The 20,904-nt window shown below is 43.3% G+C and overlaps 1 protein-coding gene across 2 annotated transcripts in view; it reads left to right on the top strand.

Annotated features, from left to right (window-relative positions):
- The window catches only part of NUP160 (nucleoporin 160), a 64,401-nt gene that overhangs the window by 40,162 nt on the left and 3,335 nt on the right, over positions 1-20,904 (top strand). For both annotated transcript variants that reach the window (XM_002755248.7, XM_035262700.3), the window contains 11 exons: positions 5,247-5,342; positions 5,448-5,542; positions 5,635-5,731; positions 5,823-5,928; positions 10,022-10,182; positions 10,925-10,985; positions 12,342-12,452; positions 12,621-12,744; positions 13,600-13,701; positions 15,337-15,478; positions 17,768-17,893. In XM_002755248.7, coding sequence (XP_002755294.4) covers positions 5,247-5,342; positions 5,448-5,542; positions 5,635-5,731; positions 5,823-5,928; positions 10,022-10,182; positions 10,925-10,985; positions 12,342-12,452; positions 12,621-12,744; positions 13,600-13,701; positions 15,337-15,478; positions 17,768-17,893 — 1,221 coding nt within the window. The remainder of the gene's footprint in view (positions 1-5,246; positions 5,343-5,447; positions 5,543-5,634; positions 5,732-5,822; positions 5,929-10,021; positions 10,183-10,924; positions 10,986-12,341; positions 12,453-12,620; positions 12,745-13,599; positions 13,702-15,336; positions 15,479-17,767; positions 17,894-20,904) is intronic.

The following is a 20,904-nucleotide window of genomic DNA, read 5'->3' as shown; positions in this document are numbered from 1 at the left end:
AGTAACACAGTATAAAAGATAAAAGGCCTGGTGTGGTGGCTGATGCCTGTAATCCTAAAACTTTGGGAGGCCAAGGTGGGTGGATTCTGAGACCAGCCTGGGCAACACAATGAAACCCCATCGCTACTAAAATACAAAAAGTTAGCCAGGCATGCACCTGTAGTCCCTGCTACTCGGGGAACCTGGGAAGCGGAGGTTGCAGTGAGCCAAGATTGCACCGCTGCCCTCCAGCTTGGGCAACAGAGTAAGACTCTGTCTCCAAAAAATATATATATAAAAAAATGGCGCACCTGCATGGCATACTTACCATGAATGAAGCTTGCAGGACTGGAAGTTGCTCTGAGTGAGTCACTGAGTGAGTGGTAAGTGAATGCGGAGGCCTGGGACATTCCTGTACTGTGTGAACACTGTACACTTAGGCTACACTAAATTTAGTTGTTGGGGGGTTTTATTTATTTATATTTATTTTGAGACACCGTCTCACTGTGTTGCCTAGACTAGTCTTAACTTTTTGGCTCTTGAATAACACTTACCTTAAAACACAAGCACATTACACAGCTGTACCAAAGTTGTTTTCCTTAGTTTGGGGTTTTTTGTTGTTGTTGTTTTGTTTTGTTTTGTTTTTTGACAGTCTCATTCTGACACCCAGGCTGGAGTGTTGTGGTACAAACAGCTCGCTGCAGCTTCAATGTCTTGGGCCCAAGCAATCCTCCCACCTCAACATCCCAAGTTGCTGGGACCACAGGTGCACACCACTATATCTAACTTTTTTTTTTGTAGAGATGGAGTCTAGCCATATTACCCAAACGGTCTTGAACTCCTGAACTCTGTTTTTTGTTTTTTTATTTTTAATTTTTTTTTTTTTTAAAGACAGAGTTTCACCATATTGGTCAGGCTGGTCTTGAACTCCCAACCTCAGGTGATCCCCCTGCCTTGGCCTCCAAAGTGCTTGGATTACAGGCATGAGCCACCATGCCCGCCTGAACTCCTGAACTCTGCACTTCTCCCAAAGTGCTGGGATTACAGGTGTGAGCCATTGCCCCCAGGCAGTTTTTTCTTTATGTCTTTTTCTATTAAAAAAAAAAAATGGTGGCTGGGCACAGTGGCTCACACCTACAACCCCGGCACTTTGGGAGACCGAAGCAGGCAAATCACTTGAGGTCAAAAATTCAAGACCAACCTGACCATCATGGTGAAACTCCCATCTCTACCAAAAATTGCAAAAATGGGTGTGGTGGCGTGTGCCTATAGTTTCAGCTACTAGGGAGGTTGAGGTGGGAGAATTGCTTGAACCCAGGAGGCAGAGATTGCAGTGAGCCAAGATCACACCACTGCACTCCAGCCTGGGTGACAGAGAGAGTGAAACCCTATCTCAAAAAAAAAAAAGTATTATGTACTTTATGTAAATGTATATGCTATACCTTTTTTTTTTTTTTGAGATGGGGTCTATTGCCCAGGCTGGAGTGCAGTGGCATGATCTTGGCTAACTACAACCTCCACCTCCCAGGTTCAAGCAATTCTTCTGCCTCAGCCTCCCAAGAAGTTGAGATGACAGGTGTACTCCATCATACCCAACTAATTTTTGTATTTTTAGTAGAGACGGGGTTTCACTATGTTGGCCAGACTGGTCTTGAACCCCTCACCTCAAGTGATTCGCCCTCCTCAGCCTCCCAAAGTGCTGGGATTACAGGCATGAGCCACCACGCCCAGGCATGCTATATTTTTTATACAATTGGCAGCACAGTAGGTTTGTTTATACCAATGGCACCACAAACATGTGAGTAATATATTTTATTGCGGTGGCTATGTCATTAGAAGATAGGAATTCTCCAGGTCCATTATAATGGGTGCGGTCGCTCACACCTATAATCCCAACACTTTGAGAGGCTAAGGCAGGAAGATCACTGGAGCCTAGGAATTTGAGATTAACCCAGACAACACAGGAAGACCCCGTCTTAACAAAAAAGTAAAAAATTAGCTGGGCATGTGCTGTATGACTGTGGTCCCAGCTACTCAGGTCGCTGAGATGGAAGAATCACTTGAGCCCAGGAGGTTGAGGCTACACTGAGCTATGATCACACCACTGCATTCTAGCCTGGGCAACAGAGCAGGACCCTTTCTCAAAAAATAAAGTTAATAAACTTTTTATTTTAGCTTCATCCTTTATAAACTTATATTTTGGGTGTATCATACATATATATTAGAAAATCGCATGTGTATAAGATAGGGAAATGTGCACATTTAGGGGCATGTGCAGACGTTGATAGGGTGGACAACCAAAAATGTTTGTCAGGCTGGGCACGGTGGCTCATGCCTGTATTCCCAGCACTTTGGGAGGCTGAGGCAGGTGGATCACCTGAGGTCAGGGGCTCAAGACCAATCTGACCACCATGGCGAGACCCCTAAAAACACACAAATTACCCAGGCATGGTGGCATATGCCTGTAATCCCAGCTACTCCGGAGGCTGAAGCAGGAGAATCACTTGAACCTAGGAGGTGGAGGTTACAGTGAGCCAAGATCGCACCATTGCACTCAAGCCTGATTGACAGAGTGAGACCCTGTCTCAAAAAAAAAAAGGATTATGTCAATCATTTAGCAAATTCTCTTTAGGGTTTTTATAAAACGATGGTGTTATTTACTGTTCTTTACATTCATTTGTGACCTGAACAGTTAGTAGTGAAATTATATTTATTCTTATGTTCAACAATTTTTTTAAATAGAGATGGGGTTAGGCCGGGTGTGGTGGCTCACGCCTATCATCCCAGCACTTTGGGAGGCCGAGGTGGGTGGATCACGAGGTCAAGAGATCGAGACCATCCTGGTCAACATGGTGAAACCCCGTCTCTACTAAAAATACAAAAATTAGCTGGGCATGGTGGTGCGCGCCTGTAGTCCCAGCTACTCGGGAGGCTGAGGCAGGAGAATTGCTTGAACCCACGAGGCGGAGGTTGCAGTGAGCCGAGATCGTGCCATTGCACTCCAGCCTGGGTAATAAGAGCGAAACTCCGTCTCAAAAAAAATAAATAAAAATAAATAAATAGAGATGGGGTCTCACTATGTTGGTCAGGATGACAGGTGTGAGCCACCATACCTAGCCTCAGCAAGTATTTATGGAGAGACTACTGTATACTGGGCACTGAGGATAGAGCTCTGAATTTTGAAAGGACAATTCAGGCTGGATACCGGTGGCTCACACCTATAAACCTAACACTTTGGGAGGCTGAAGCAGGAGTATCACTTGAGCCCAGGAGGCCTGCCTGGGCAATATAGTGAGACCTCATCTCTACAAAAAATAGAAAAAAATAGCTGTGTCTGGTGACATGCATCTGTAGTTTCAGCTATTTAGGATGCTGAGGCAGGAGGGTCACTTGAGCCTGGGAGGTTGAGGCTGCAATGAGCTGTGATTGTGCCACTGCACTCCAGCCTGGGCAACAGAGTGAGACAAAAAAGAAAAAATAGTTCCCTGCCCCCATGCTGCTTACATTCAGGTAAGGAAAGAAGCTAGACAAGTAAATTTAAGTGATAAGTTCTCTGACTAAAACAAAGAGATCAAGAGAATAGAGTAGGAAATATTCAGCTTGTTATGAGATTATCTTGGGAACCATAGAGTGGTAAGCTCTGGAGTCTGGATACTAAGGTTTGAATCTTAGGTCTCCCAACTGTGTGACCTTGGGCAAGTTACTCTGCACCTCAGAGTCTTCATCTGTAAAATCCTCATCAGATTGCTTGGGGAGTGAATATATTAACTGCAAAGTGTGACGCCATGCCTGGCTGGTGATAGGCCTTCAGCATTCAGAGAGCATTTCCTTACACCCCCTCAACTTGAATTGAATGCATGCACATATTAGTACATAAAGTATTAATGACTATGGGGGCCATTTTATTCCTTCGTAACACTGTCAAAAGGAAAGGACAATGAAAAGCCCTGTGTTTAATTCCTCTATTGTTTATTAATAGTCGTTCCTGTAAAAGTTCTATAGAGAACATGTTAGAATTATCTCTTAATTTCAACCATCTCTGTTCCTACCTAACACTAGCAATCACAATTTATCTATAGTTAGAGAGCTATTATTCAATGGTAATATCTGGGGAAACAAGTAGAAAGTTTTTACAAGATGGAATATAACAGAATGATCTAAAGGAAAATCTTAAATATTAACCAAATAATCCCGTCCATCTTGTCAGCGCCTTTGATTTAAACTTTATCTACCTTGTTATCTTTTTTTTTTAATCTTTTTACTTATTTTTTAAGAGACAGGGTCTTGCTGTATTACCCAGGTTAAATTGCAGTGACAGGATTAAAACTCACTGCAACCTTGAACTCCTGGGTTCAAGCAATCCTCCCACCTTAGCCTCCCAAGTCGCTCCAACTACAGGTGTATGCCACCAAGTGCAGCTAATTTTTTTTTTTTTTTTTTTTTTTTTGAGATGGAGTTTCGCTGGTGTTACCCAGACTGGAGTGCAATGGCACAATCTCGGCTCACTGCAACCTCTGCCTTTTGAGTTCAAGCAATTCTCCTGCCTCAGCCTCCCGAATAGCTGGGATTACAGGCGTGTACCACCATGCCCAGCTAATTTTTGTATTTTTAGTAGAGACAGGGTTTCACCTTGTTGACCAGGATGGTCTCGATCTCTTGACCTCATGATCCTCCCGCCTCGGCCACCCAAAGTGCTGGGATTACAGGCGTGAGCCACCGTGCCCGGCCAGTGCAGCTAATTTTCTTAAAAAATGTTTGTGGAGTGCCGGGTGCAGTGGCTCAAGCCTGTAATCCCAGCACTTTGGGAGGCCGAGGCGGGTGGATCACGAGGTCGGCAGATCGAGACCATCCTGGTCAACATGGTGAAACCCCGTCTCTACTAAAAATTACTAAAAATTAGCTGGGCACGGTGGCGTGTGCCTATAATCTCAGCTACTCAGGAGGCTGAGGCAGGAGAATTGCCTGAACCCAGGGGGTGGAGGTTGCGGTGAGCTGAGATCGCGCCATTGCACTCCAGCCTGGGTAATAAGAGCAAAACTCCGTCTCAAAAAAAAAAAAAAAAAAATGTTTGTGGAGATGGGGGTGTTACTATGTTGCCCAGACTGGCCTTGAGCAATCCTGCTGCCCCAGCCTCCCAAAGTACTGGGATTACAGGTGTGAGCCACCATGCTGGCCTACTTACCTTTCTAAATAATTTTAAACCATAATTTAGTTTGAAGTGCATTACCATATTAGTTTTAACAGAAATTTCTTCTGTTTCTTGTTAGGTTTTACGACTACTAGATGTCGTTGGTTTGCCTGAACTGGTTATTCAGTTAGCTACATCAGCCATAACTGAAGCAGGTGATGACTGGAAAAGTCAGGTAAGAATTGACGATAATTTGGTTGTTTTCTTCAAGGTTTGTTGTGGGTGTGGTATGTTCATTTCTATTGCTCTTTTTGATATTTGATCTACATTTGATACTTAGGCTACTCTAAGGACATGCATTTTCAAACATCATTTGGATTTGGGTCACAATAGCCAAGCATATGAAGCCTTAACCCAGATTTCTGATTCCAGCAGGTAATCTCATGGTCTTTTTTAGAGAGGGCAAATACCAATTCTGTTTAACCTACTAAGACAGTTTGCCCTCATATCCTTTTTTTTCCTTCTAGGCAATTAGATTGTTTACGGCAGCTGGTGGTAGTTCTTTGTGAACGCTCACAGCTACAGGATCTTGTAGAGTTTCCTTATGTAAATCTGCATAATGAGGTAATTTTAGTTATCTGCTGATGGCTTTCAATAACTGGTGGCTGCCATGATTGCTACTGACTTAGTTATCTGATTGCTTCCCCTTCCCTAGGTTGTGGGAATAATTGAATCACGTGCTAGAGCCGTAGACCTTATGACTCACAATTACTATGAACTTCTGTATGCCTTTCACATCTATCGCCACAATTACCGCAAGGGTGAGCAATGTAACCAAACGGTATCTTGGAGACAACCTTATTAATCGTGTTTTACCAAAATATTGTAAGTTAGACTTAGGTCATTTTTAATATGTGTTTAAGTACAAGATTAGCTTAAACCTTTTGAAGATTACCTTGAAGATATGCCCTTGCTTCCATTCTAGAACTTTCTCAAGGCATTGCCATTGAAGCGACATTCTATGTCTATCTTCTATCCAATTATAAAGGAAATGAGTGCCACACGTGGTGGCTTATGCCTTTAATCCTAGCACTTTGAAAGGCCGAGGCAGGTGGACACCTGAGGTCAGGAGTTCAAGACTAGCCGACCAACATGGCGAAACCCCATCTCTACTAAAAATACAAAACTTAGCTGGACATGGTGGCAGGTGCCTATAATCCCAGGTACTCAGGAGGCTGAGCCAGGAAAATTGCTTCAACCCAGGGGGCGCAGGTTGCAGTGAAACAAGGTTGCACCACTTCACTCTAGCCTGGGTGAAAGAGCAAAACTCTGTTTCAAAAGAAAAAAAAAAGAAATTAGCTTTTTCACTAGAGACAGCATGAATTTTTATGACTAGTTTGGAGTTCTTGTGCTATTTTACCATTGACCTTGTCTCTTTCCTCATTTCAGTTCTTAGCGCAAAATTCTGACTGCTTAAATGTGCTTAGATCATGAATATAGTAGGTAATATTCCTTGTTAGCTATGGTTAGATTGTTCCACATCCCCTGTAATCCCAGCACTTTGGGAGGCCGAGGCGGGTGGATTACGAGGTCAAAAGATCGAGACCATCCTGGTCAATGTGGTGAAACCTCCTCTGTACTAAAAATACAAAAAATTAGCTGGGCATGGTGGCGCGTGCCTGTAATCCTGGCTACTCGGGAGGCTGAGGCAGGAGAATTGCCTGAACCCAGAAGCGGAGATTGCGGTGAGCAGAGATTGCACCATTGCACTCCAGCCTGGGTAACAAGAGCAAAACTCTGTCTCAAAAAAAAAAAGACCAGGCGCGGTGGCTCAAGCCTGTAATCCCAGCACTTTGGGAGGCTGAGGCGGGTCGATCACGAGGTCAAGAGATCGAAACCATCCTGGTCAACAAGGTGAAACCCCGTCTCTACTAAAAATACAAAAAATTAGCTGGGCATGGTGGCGCATGCCTGTAATCCCAGCTACTCAGGAGGCTGAGGCAGGAGAATTGCTTGAACCCAGGAGGCGGAGGTTGCGGTGAGCCGAGATCGCACCATTGCACTCCAACCTGGGTAACAAGAGCGAAACTCCCGTCTCAAAAAAAAAATCAAGATTGTTCCACATCCCTTCAATTAAATGCAAAATCCTTAAAGAGGGGACTACAGTTTACATTTAGGGCAGGGCACAGTGGTTCACACCTGTAATCTTAGCACTTTGGGAGGCTGAGGTGGGTGGATCACTTAATGTCAGGAGATCAAGACCAGCCTGGGCAACATGGTGAAACTCCCTCTCTACTGAAAATACAAAAATTAGCCAGGCGTGGTGGCACATGCCTGTAATCCTAGCTACTTGTAAGGCTGAGACAAGAGAACTGCTTGATCCTGGGAAGTGGAGGTTGCAGTGAGCCAAGATCATGCTGCTGTACTCCAGCATGGGTGACAGAGCAAGACCCTGTCTCAAAAAAAAATCTACAGTTAGAAGTTACCAAATGATATCCTGGTGAATTCTTTTTTTCTTCATTCATTTTGTTTGTTTGTTTGTTTTTGAGACAGAGTCTCACTCTGTTGCCTGGGCTGGAGTGTATTTTGGCACAATCTGAGCTCACTGCAACCTCTGCCTCCCAGTTTCAAGTAATTCTCCTTCCTCAGACTCCCAAGTAGCTGGGACTGCAGGCATGCACCACCACACCCAGCTAAGTTTTTTTTTTTTGTATTTTTAGTAGAGATGGGATTTTGCCATGTTGGTCAGCTGGTCTCAAACTCCTGATGCCAGGTGACCCACCTGTCTCAGCCTACCAAAGTGCTGGGATTACAGGCGTGAGCCACCGTGCCCAACCAAGAATTTATGTGTTTTGTTGGTGGTGGTGGTGGTGGTGGTGGTGGTGGTGGTTTGTTTTTTTGTTTTAGAGATGAGTTCTCACCATGTTGCCCAAGCTGGAGTGCAGGGGCTGTTCACAGGCACCATCCCAGTACTGATCAGCACAGGAGTTTTGACCTGCTCGATTTCCGACCTGGGCCAGTTTCCTCCTTAGGCAACCTGGTGGTCCCCCACTCCTGGGAGTTCATCATATTGATGCCGAACTTAGTGCAGACATTGGCATAACGCACTACAGCCCAGAAATCCTGGGCTCAAGTGATCCTCCCACCACAGCCTCCTGTGTAGCTGGGACTACAGGCACAAGCCACCGTGCCCGGTGAAATTATGTTTTTTTGTTTTGTTTTGTTTTGTTTTTTGAGACGGAGTGTTGCTCTTGTTATCCAGGCTGGAGTGCAATGGCACGATCTCGGCTCACCACCTCCGCCTCCTGGGTTCAGGCAATTCTCCTGCCTCAGCCTCCTGAGTAGCTGGGATTACAAGCACGCACCACCACGCCCAGCTAATTTTTTGTATTTTAAGTAGAGACAGGGTTTCACCATGTTGACCAGGATGGTCTCGATCTCTTGACCTCGTGATCCACCCGCCTCGGCCTCCCAAAGTGCTGGGATTACAGGCTTGAGCCACTGCGCCCGGCCTGAAATTATGTTCTTAAGCAGAGTATCCAAACATCTCTTGGTCTCACAGTCCTAAGCAGGTATAGGTGACTGGTTCTATAAGCTAGTATTCTGTACTTGTTATGGTAATGTAGTGTCTAAATATCAAAAATAACATTTTTGTTTGTCTTAATTGTGGTAAAATACACATAACATACAATATATCATCTTAATCATTTTTAAGTGTACAGTTCAGGAGTGTTAAGTGCATTCACAATATTTTGCAACCAATCTCCAGAACACTTTTCATCTCAGAAAAAAGCATTAAGTGACTACGCCCTGTTTCTCCCAGACCCCAGCCCCTGAGAACCACCATTTTACCTCCCATCTTTATGAATTTGGCTACTTGAATCATATAGCATGTATCTTTTTGTGACTGGCTTATTTCACTTAGCATACTGTCTTCAAGGATCATTCTTGTAGTGGCATGCCCCAGAATTTTCTTCCTTAAAGTTATCTTAAAAGATTAGTCAGGTGTGGTGGCAGTCGCCTATAATCCCAGCTTGGGGGCCTGAGCCAGGAGAATCATTTGAAGCAGAGGTTGCAGTGAGCAGAGACTGCACCATTGCACTTTAGCTGGGCAACAAGAACAAAACTCCATCTCAGGAAAAAAAAGATAATCTCAAAGATAACTAAATGACTTTCTGTTATATTTAAATGTCAGATTTTATTCATCCATCAGTGAACACTTGGATTGCTTCTACCTTTTGGCTATGGAAAATGATGCTATGAACAGGGGTATAGAAATACCTCTTTAAGACCCTTTTTTTTTAATTCTTTGGGGTGTATACCAAAAAATGGAACTACTGAATTATATGATAATTTTCCTTTTAATTTTTTGAGAAACTGCCATACTGTTTTCCATAGCTGCTGCACCATTTTACGTTCCCAGCAACAGTGCACAAGAGTTCCAGTTTCTCCACATCCTCACCATGTGATTTTTTTGAGGGGAGGGGAGGGGTTACGTTAAGCCCAATTTGGTTTTAAATTTTAACGTTTGATTACGGATAGCATTCTCTGCATATCTCTAGAGAAACAAATTTTGGAAGGCCAGTGTGGTAATCCCAGCACTTTGGGAGGCCGAGGCGGGTGGATCACAAGGTCAGGCATTTGAGACCAACCTTGCCAACATGGTGAAAACCCATCTCCACTAAAAACACAAAAATTAGCCGAGCGTTGTAGTTGTATGCCTGTAATCCCAGCTACTCAGGAGACTGAGGCAGGAGAATCCCTTGAACCTGGGAGGCGGAGGTTGCTGTGAGCTGAGATCACACCATTGCACTCCAGCCTGGGCAACAGAGTGAGACTCCAGCTCAAAAAAAAGAGAAAGAGAGAGAAACAAATTTTGGAAGTTCTATTGTCTAATATATTACCGCCTCATAGCTGGCACAGTGATGTTTGAGTATGGAATGCGTCTTGGCAGAGAAGTTCGAACTCTCCGGGGACTTGAAAAACAAGGCAACTGTTATCTGGCTGCTCTCAACTGTTTACGGCTTATTCGTCCAGAATATGCGTGGATTGTGCAGCCAGCATCTGGTGCAGTGGTATGAAAACTTTTCATCCTGGAATTTTGGGGTCATTAAATCTACTTGTTTTGGTCCTTTCAAAACTATTACATCATTTTTGCTTCATTTGATTTATAATTTCTACTGAGATATTTGTGGGAAAAAAATCTATGTTTATAACAATTCAATTGTTTTATATTACTACCTCTTTAGTTCTCAAGTTCAGAATTATTGTAGGAAGAAATATTCCAGAATAGTGTTGGAGTTAGACAGACCTGACCCAATTCAGACAAGTTACTTAATCTTGTTTTGCAGTTACTCTCTGGCATAAAATATGGATAATATCTACTTTATAGGATTGTTTGGGTAATAATGAGATAATTCAAGTCAATTGCTTAGAACGGTAACAGTGCTTGGCCCACAAAATGTGCTAAGTAAATGGTAGCTGCTTTTATTTCTATTGTGTTTGTTAATGCAGTCTACAGTCGTTGTTTTAAAGGACACGCACTTTGAGTTTGCCTATCATACTGATGGGTCAGATACACGCAGTTGCTTCTGTTATATATAACTCTGGAACCAAGGAAAATGCGTTGATTTACATGGAGATAAAAATCCCTGTCCTTGGACTCGGTAATGTGTTATAGTTAAGTTTGCAACTTGGCAAAGAACTTTCTTTGTCTCGTAAGAACTCTGCTGGTTGAAAAAAGCTCTGAATCACAGTTAATGATATCAAAATAAAATACTGATTTTCAGAGTTAAATTGCTTGTTTTGTTTTATCAGTATGATCGCCCTGGAGCATCACCTAAGAGGAATCATGATGGAGAATGCACAGCTGCCCCCAGTGAGTCAAGAGTCTCACACTGATCTTTACTAGACAGGAATATAATGTTATTGATAGTTATGATAGAAATATGTAGTTAAGCCGAGAATAGTGGCTCATGCCTATAATCCCAGCACTTTGGGAAGCCAAGGTGGGCGGATCATGAGGTCAGGAGATCAAGACCATCTGGCCAACATGGTGAAACCCCATCTCTATTTTTAAAATACAAAAAATTAGATGGGTGTGGTACCGTGTACCTATAATCCTAGCTACTCGGGAGCCTGAGATGGGAGAATCACTTGAACCTGGGAGGTGGAGCTTGGAGTGAGCCGAGATTGTGCCACTGCACTCCAGCTTGGGATGACAAAGTGAGAATCCGTCTCAAAAAAAAAAATACAAAAGTTGGCTGGGCACAGTGGTTCATGGGTGTAAACCCAGCACTTTGGGAGGCCAAGGCAGGCGGATCATTTGAGGTCAGGAGTTTGAGACCACCCTGGCCAATATGGTGAAACCCCATCCCTACTAAAAGTACAAAAATTAGCCGGGCACAGTGGCTCACACCTGTAATCCCAGCACTTTGGGAGGCCGAGGTGGGCGATTCACCCAAAGTCAGGAGCTCAAGAGCAGCCTGACCAACATGGAGAAACCCCATCTCTACTAAAAATACAAAACTAGCCAGGCGTGATGGCGTGCACCTGTAATCCCAGCTACTCGGGAGGCTGAGGCAGGAGAATCACTTGAACTCAGGAGGCGAAGGTTGCAGTGAGCCAAGATTGCTCCATTGCACTCCAGCTTAGACAAAAAAAATTTTTTTAGGCCGGGCACAGTGGCTCATGCCTGTAATTCCAGCCCTTTGGGAGGCCAAGATGGGTGGATCACCTGAGGTCAGGAGTTCAAGACCAGGCTAGCCAACATGGTGAAACCTCGTGTCTACTAAAAATACAAAAATTAGCTGGGCATGTTGGTGCTGCCTATAATCCCAGCTACTCGGGAGGCTAAGGCAGGAGAATTGCATGAACCCAGGAGGCAGAGGTTCCAGTGAGCCGAGATCGTGCCACTGCACTCCAGCCTGGGTGACCGAGTAAGGCTCTGTTTCCAAGGGGGAAAAAAACGTTAAAAGAGTTAAACAAAATTACATGTAGTACCTTGTAAGCACCTCCTCAACTGCAGTTGTTAAAAATACTTTGATTTGACTTGGGCTATTGCCTAATTTGTTTAAGTTAGCATTTATTTAGTTCCGTTTTCTCCTTCCTTCATGCATTTAGAAATTAGATTGAATGTTACTTAATGTTCAGTGGAAATTGACAGGTTGAGTTAATCTAATGGATAATTATTTGTTCTTTGGGAATTGAAACTACTTTTCTTTGATGTATATAGCAAATCGACACATTGAAATTCTGGAACTGGAAGATCTGGAGAAAGAGTGTTCCTTGGCTCGCATCCGCCTCACTTTAGCTCAGCATGATCCATCAGCAGTTGCAGTTGCCGGTAGGAATTCAGAGTTAAAGCCTCTAACCTGTCAGTACCAATAGCACATTTTAGGTCCAGGCAGTAAGCGTGGGTTGTTACTCAGAGATACTCATCAACCAAGCAAAATCTTTGGTTTTATTTGTGTATACCTTGGCTACACTAAATAACCTTTTTCCATTTTCACAGGAAGTGCATCAGCAGAGGAGATGGTCACTCTCTTGGTTCAGGCAGGCCTCTTCGACACTGCCATATCACTTTGTCAGACTTTTAAGCTTCCCTTAACACCAGTCTTTGAAGGGCTTGCCTTCAAGTATGTATAAAATTATCTTTTCATACTCCTTTCTAATGCAAATATATTATCCTCTTGCTTGGCGTGAAGCAGTCATCATAAGCCAAGTAGCCTGTTTATCATTTGTGGTTTGAAGAAGTATTTTTGTTTAAATCCGTGAAATGATTTTTAAAAAATTTTAGTTGTTTATGATTTTACTTTAAAGAAAAAATCTTGATTTGTAGTTTGAGAACTCAGAAGAGCGGATAACCTGAGTTAAATGACGGTGCTCATTCCAAACAAGACATATGTTCTCTTTGGTCCTGTAGGACATCTGTTGGTCTCTCTAAACATTCTTTTTTTTTTTTTTTTGAGACGGAGTCTCACTCTGTTGCCCAGGCTGGAGTGCAGTGGCACAATCTTGGCTTACTGCAACCTCCACCTCCTGGGTTCAAGCGATTCTCCTGCCTCAGCCTCCCGAGTAGCTGAGATTACAAGCAAGCACCATGATACTCAGCTAATTTTCTATTTTTAGTAGAGACGGGGTTTCTCCATGTTGGTCAGGCCAGTCTCAAACTCCCAACCTCAGGTGATCTGCCTGACTCTGCCTCCCAAAGTGCTGGGATTACAGGTGTGAGACTCCATCTTAGTTTAAAAAAAAGAAAGAAAAGCATTTTTTATCATTAATTTTCTCTTGGAAGTAAATTGTCTCTTAATGCGTACTCATGTCCTTGTAGGTATTCAGTTGCGTGACTTGAGGAAGAGAAGAGCCAATCCTCCAGTAGTGAATTCAGCAATAGAGATGAAGTTGTCCTCTTAACTCTTTAATTTTAGTAGCAAAATAAGGTGGTACATTTCAGCGTTTAGTTTTCAAGTGTGGAACCGTTTTCATTCCAGATGCATCAAGTTGCAATTTGGAGGAGAGGCAGCACAAGCAGAAGCCTGGGCCTGGCTAGCAGCCAATCAGCTCTCATCTGTCATCACCACTAAGGAGTCTAGGTACAGCCCTGGTGTTCCTCCAATCCTAGGTGGTTTTGCCTTTTTCAAAGCTGTAGCTGTCTTTTTCTGATTAAATTATCCTACATAGATCATTTCACTTTTTTCTTTCTTTTTGGCTAAGTTTTTGTAGGTAGGGGCTGGGAAGTTTATAATTAGGGCGACATCATGTCATTTATTGTCCAAACCAGGATGTCTTTGCCTGTGAAATATCTCCTCTGTATTCCCCTCCTCAAAGACTTATTGTATCATATCATCAGGAAAAGGTACTCTTACAGGCAAAGATCTATATTTACTTGGTTTCAGAGTGTTACTTCCATTTCTCCCATTTCTTCCATTGAGCAGTCTTGCATGATTTCATCACAGTGTCCTCTGACAGCTTGTCTCCAGCTGCTGTTCAGCAGTCTGTCACCCATCATCCATAATACTTTGTTTTGTTTTGTTTTTTGAGACGGAGTCTCACTCTGATGCCCAGGCTGGAGGGCAGTGGCACAATCTCTGCTCACTGCAACCTCTGTCTCCCAGGCTCAAGCGATTCGCCTGCCTCAGCCTCCTGAGTAGCTGGGACTACAGGTTCGTGACACCATGCCCGGCTCATTTTTGTATTTTTAGTAGAGACAGGGTTTCACCATATTGGTCAGACCTGTCTTGAACTCCTGACCTCGTAATCCATCCACCTCAGCCTCCCAAAGTGCTGGGATTACAGGCGTGAGCCACCGCGCCCGGCCCGATACCTCCTTCAGATTTCCTCTGTTCATAAACTTCCCCAGTGCATCCACTTACTATCGATGTAAATGTACTTCAGCTTCTTCAGAAACCTTCTCTAACATCCCAGACCCTCAGTAAACTTCCCTTTCTGACTGCTTTTGCACTTTGTATTATACAGCTTAGCACTTTAGCACAGTAGCATTTTAGAATTTGGAAGTTTGCTGACATTAGTTTTCAACCTCTAAAGCAGCACATCAGAATAACATTAAAATACAGATTGAGACATCACCCTAGTCTTCTGAGTTAGAACGTCCATGTGATTCTAATGCTTGATCAGGTTTCAGATCCAGTGTTCTCAACCAGTTTCTTGTTTTAGAAATACAGAAAGAAAGCAGTTAAATGAATTATATATATTCATAGCCAAACAAATACGTAGTCAGTGGGAGAGGAATATATGAACCCAAGTTACCTACTTTCTAGTACTATCCCCCTAAGTCACATTAGCCCAAATAATATTTGTTCCCATTTAGCTATATTATTGATTCAGTTGTGAATTTCTAAAGTTTTCCTTGTAAGACCAGGCATGGTGACTCCTGCCTGTAATCCCAACACTTTGTGAGGAGGATCACTTTAGCTCAGAAGTTCAGTACCAGCTCAGGCAACATAGTAAGTCCTTGTCTCTACAAAATTTAAACAAAATTAGCCGGGCATGGTAGCCCATGCCTGTATTCCCAGCTACTCAGGAAGCTGAAATGGGAGAATCTGGAGGTGAGGCTGCAGTGAGCTGAGATCACACCACTGCACTCCAGCCTGGATGACAGAGCAAGACCCTGTCTCAAAAAAATGTTTTCTTGTAAATACATGCTTTGAATGGTATTCTAAATAGCTCTTAAGATTGTGAACCCCATTAGTCATTTTTTGTTTTTCAAGTGCTACAGATGAAGCATGGCGACTATTATCAACTTACCTAGAAAGGTACAAAGTCCAGAATAACTTGTATCACCACTGTGTAATCAACAAGCTCTTATCTCATGGAGTGCCTCTGCCTAATTGGCTTATAAACAGCTACAAGGTAAGTGGATCATAACCTTTACTCTTTATCATTCTAGATAACTTCATGAGACGATTAAAAAGAGGCCAGGTGCGAGGCATCTCACACCTGTAATCCCAGCACTTTGGGAGGCTGAGGTGGGCGGATAACCTGAGGTCGGGAGTTCGAGACCAGCCTGACCAACACAGAAACCCAGTCTCTACTAAGAATACAAAATCAGGCTGGGCGCAATGGCTCACGCTTGTAATCCCAACACTTTAGGAGGCCGAGACAGGCGGATCATGAGGTCAAGAGATGGAGACCATCCCAGCCAACATGGTGAAACCCTGTCTCTACTAAAATACAAAAATTAGCTGGGAATGGTGGCTCATACCTGTAGTCCCAGCTACTCGGGAGGCTAAGGCAGGAAAATTACTTGAACCCGGGAGGCAGAGGTTGCAGTGAGCTGAGATTGTGCCTGGCACCTGGCGACAAAGCAAGACTCTGTCTCAAAAAAAAATAAAATCAGCTGGGTGTGGTGGCACATGCCTGTAATCCCAGCTACTCAGGAGGCTGAGGCAGGAGAATCACTTGAATCCATGAGGTGGAGGTTGCAGTGAGCCAAGATTGTGTCATTGCACTCCAGCCTAGGCGGCAAGAGTGAAACTGTCTCAAGAAAAAGAAAGGAAAAAGATGGACTGATTGCAGTGGCTCACACCTGTCATTCCCATACTTTGGGAGGCCAGCAGGGGAGGATGGCTTAAGCCCAGGAGTTCAAGACCAGCTTGGGCAACATAGGGAGACCCCATCTCTGTTTATATTTAAAAATACATAAAGAAAAAGATGAAGTGATAACTTATGGGAACATGTTGACTTATAGACTTTGGAAAGCTTTTCTTCATAGCTAAAACTGTAAGGACAATCCAATTTCATTTCCACAGTAGTACTGTGTGTTTAGATTTGAAGTTTCATATGTCAGTAATTAGGTTAATGACTACTATTATATTCACTGAACAGTGAGTTTATACACAGGATTTACTATTCATAACTCTAAAATTCTCAGGAGTGGGTGGAGTACTTTTCAAATAATATAACAGTATGGATAGTCTGAGTGCCGTGGTATTTACAATGAATTGAGCATAGCTAGTTTCAGATTGGTTCCTTCTCCACTCCCACTGTTTCACCTATTAAAAATCAAAAACGGCCGGGCACAGTGGCTCATACCTGTAATCCCAGCACTTTGGGATGCCATGGCGGGTGGATCACCTGAGGTCAGGAGTTCAAAACCAACCTGGCCAACATGATGAAACCCCGTCTCTAGTAAAAATACAAGAATTAGCCGGGCACAGTGGTGGGCGCCTGTAATCCTAGCTACTCTCGAGGCTGAGGCAGGAGAATCGCTTGAACCCAGTGGGCAGAGGTTGCAATAAGCCAAGATCGTGCCATTGCACTCCAGCCTCGGTAACAGGGCGAGACACTGTCTCAAAAAAAGAAAAAGAAAGTAGGAGGCCGGGCACAGTGGCTCAAGCCTATAAACCCAGCACTTCGGGAAGCCAGCCAAGGCAGGCAGATCACCTGAGGTCAGGATTTCAAGACCAGCCTGGCCAACATGGTGAAACCCTATCTCCACTAAAAATACAAAAATTAGCTAAATGTGATGGCACATGCCTGTAACCCCAGCTACTCGGGAGGCGGAGGCAAAAGAACGCTTGAACCCAGGAGGTAGAGATTACAGTGATCCGAGATTGCACCACTGCACTCCAGCCTAGGCAACAGAGCAAGACTCTGTCTCAAAAAAATAAATAAGTAGGGAAGGCAGCTAAGATGATAAAGGTAAGATTGTGATCAAATCAGAATATAGAAAGCATACTTAATTAAAGAGCTCTTCCAAATAGAGACTTCAGATTTGAAGTTGTTGATTCTTTGAACTTCTTTTGCATTTGTCATTTGTGTAGTTCTTATTATGTGACTATATTGTCACTTTGTTATTCAGGAAAAATTTATTGACTTTATAACTGTGGAAACTGAACTGGAGAAAAGTTAAAATCGTCTTAGGTCACAAAAGAGGGGAATAAGGCTATTTAACAACAAATAGAGCCTCCCAAAGTACCTAAAGGTAATGGCTCTTGGGAATTCAACTTTTTTTTTTTTTCCTAACTCCCCAAACTTGTTATCAGCTGTTATACTAAGATATAGATGAGTAAGCCAAGGCACTGGTTTAATTATTTTGAGAAATACAAACGTTAGGGAATCAACCACTCAACTTTCTTTTGGTCAATACCCAAGTAAGAGGGAAATAGATACATATTCTTAATCACTGACTTTTCGCAGAAAGTTGATGCTGCTGAATTGCTTCGTTTGTACTTGAACTATGACCTTTTAGAAGAAGCTGTGGATTTGGTGTCAGAATATGTGGATGCTGTATTGGGAAAAGGACATCAATACTTTGGAATTGAGGTAGGCATATGCAAACGATCCCCAATTTACAATGGTTTGACTTATGATTTTTCAACTTTACGATGGTTTGAAAGTGATAAACATTTATGAGAAACCATACTTTAAAATATTCGTACAACCATTCAGATTTTCACTTACAGTACAGTATTCAATAAACTAATGAGATATTCAACAGTGTGTTATAAAATAGGCTTTCTGTTAGATGATTTTGCCCACTTAGAGGTTAATGGTAAGTGTCCTGAGCATGCTTAAGTAGGCTAGGCTAACCCATAATGTTCATTAGGTTAGGTGTATTATATGCATTTTCAACTTACGATATTTTCAACTGATGATAGTTTTATTGGAAAACAAGCCCACCATAAGTTGAGGAACATCTGTATAGGCATATTTTTTTGTTGTTGTTGTTTTTGTGGGGTTTTTTGTTTTTTGGTTTTTTTTTGACAGTCTTGTTCTTTCGCCCGGGCTGGAGTGCAGTGGTGCAGCCTCCACTCACTACAACCTCCGCCTCCTAGGTTCAAGCAATTCTCTTGTCTCAGCCTCCTGAGTAGCTACGATTGCAAGCACTTGCCACCACACCCAGCTTTATTTTATATTTTATTTTATTTTATTTGAGACAGAATCTTGCTCTGTCACCCAGGCTAGAGTGCAGTGGCACGATCTTGCCTCACTGCAACCTCTGCCTTCTGGCCTCAAGCAATTCTCCTGCCTCAGCCTCCCAAGTAGCTGGGATTACAGGTGCCCGTCACCACACCCGGCTAATTTTTATTTTTTTATTATTATTTTTTTTTTTTTGAGACGGAGTTTCACTGTTGTTACCCAGACTGGAGTGCAATGGCACGATCTCGGCTCACCACAACTTCTGCCTCCTGGGATCAGGCAATTCTCCTGCCTCAGCCTCCCGAGTATCTGGGACTACAGGCATGCACCACCATGCCCAGCTAATTTTTGTATTTTTAGTAGAGACGGGGTTTCACCATGTTGACCAGGATGGTCTCGATCTCTTGACCTCGTGACCCACCCACCTCAGCCTTCCAAAGTGCTGGGATTACAGGCGTGAGCCACCACTCCTGACCTAAGCATTTCTTTTTTGGTTTTTTTTGAGACGGAGTTTCACTCTTGTTACCCAGGCTGGAGTGCAATGGTGCGATCTCGGCTTACCGCAACCTCTGTCTCCTGGGTTCAGGCAATTCTCCTGCCTCAGCCTCCTGAGTAGCTGGGATTACAGGCATGCGCCACCATGCCTGGCTAATTTTTTTTTAATTTTTAGTAGAGACGGGGTTTCACCATGTTGACCAGGATGGTCTCCATCTCTTGACCTCGTGATCCACCCACCTCGGCCTCCCAAAGTGCTGGGATTACAGGCTTGAGCCACCGCGCCCGGCCAGCATTTCTTTTTATTATCATGCTATGTAAGGTGAGAATCTGAGAGCAAATTGAACTATATGTTAGTGTATTGAACCTTTACTCGCTATAGTTATACAACTAAATCTTGACACTAGGAATCTCTAGGCTCCCATTTATAAAATAGGAGTTTCATCTTTCTCTATCAAAATATTGTGGCATTAGTTAGCATTCAATGGAGAGAGGTAAACAAAATGGTATTATGTGTGTGGTGGGACGGTGTTAAGTCTCTACAAGCTTTTTTTTTTTTTTTTTTCCCCTTGGGAAAGGCCACGAGATTTATTGGTTCAAGATATTTAAGGAAATCTGTCCACCTTTTTTTTTTTTTTTTTTTTTTTGAGATGGAGTCTCGCTCTGTCACCCAGGCTGGGGTGGAATGGCATGATCTCAGCTCACTGCAATCTCCACTTCCTGGGTTCAAGCAATTCTTCTGCCTCAGCCTCCTAAGTAGCTGGGATTGCGCCTCCACACCTGGCTAATTTTTGTATTTTTAATAGAGACGAGGTTTCACCATGTTGACCAGCCTGGTCTGGAACTCCTGACCTCGTGATCTGCCCACCTTGGCTTCCCAAAGTGCTGGGATTACAGGCGTGAGCTACCATGCCCGGCCAGCATTTTCTTACTTAATCCTTATAGCAGCCTTATGAAGGAATGTTTTAATTTAATTTTTTTTAGCCCCTGAAAGAACAGGCTCACAAAGATGGTAAATATAATAGAAGAGCCAGGTCTAAACAGGTGTAGTTAACTACAGAACCAGGTTCCTCAACCATCATGAAATCAGCCAGGTGCAGTAGCACTTTGGGAGGTCAAGATGGGAGGTTGGTTTAAACCCAGGGTTCAAGACCAGCTTTGGCAACATAATGAGAACCTATCTCTACAAAAAAAAAAAAACAGAAAAATCTTAACTGGGCATAGTGGTGCATGTCTGTAGTCCCAGCTGTGTGGGAAGCAGAGGTGGAAGGATCACATGAGCCCTGGAGTTGAGGGTACAGTGAGCTATGATCTTATCACTACACTCCAGCCTGGATGACAGAGTGAGACCCTGTCTCAAAAAAAAAAAAGAGAAAGATGACATGAATTTTTAAATATAGCCGGGCGCTGTGGCTCATGCCTGTAATCCCAGCTCTTAGGGACGCAGAGGTGGGAGGATAGCTTGAGCCCAGGAGTTTAAGACCTGCCCGGGCAATATAGTGAGACCCCATTCTCGACAAAAGGAAAAATCAAAAAGACCAAAAAAAAAAAAAACCAAAAAAATTTAAATATATTTAGTTTAACCAAGAAAATGACAAGTTTCCCAATTGGAGAAAGGGGGGTTTCCATTGTGTACATGCGCCTGCACACACACACAGTTTCTTGTTGTGAAATAAAAGCATCTTATTTGGCCTGTCACAGTGGCTTACTTTGGGAGGCCAAGGTGGGTGGATCACTTGAGTCTGGGAGTTCAAGACCAGCCTGGCCAACATGGTGAAAGCCTATCTCTACTAAAAATTAAAATTAAAAAAATTAGCCGGGTATGGTGGTGCATATCTGTATTCCAGCTCCTCAGGAGGCTAAAGCATGAGAATCGCTTGAGCCCAGAAGGTGGAGGTTGCAGTGAGCCAAGATCGTGC

The sequence above is a fragment of the Callithrix jacchus genome, chromosome 10, assembly GCF_049354715.1.
Source record: "Callithrix jacchus isolate 240 chromosome 10, calJac240_pri, whole genome shotgun sequence".
NCBI lineage: Eukaryota > Metazoa > Chordata > Mammalia > Primates > Cebidae > Callithrix > Callithrix jacchus.
The sequence above is the reverse complement of the archived record's forward strand: the minus strand, read 5'-3'. Positions and strand labels throughout refer to the sequence as shown.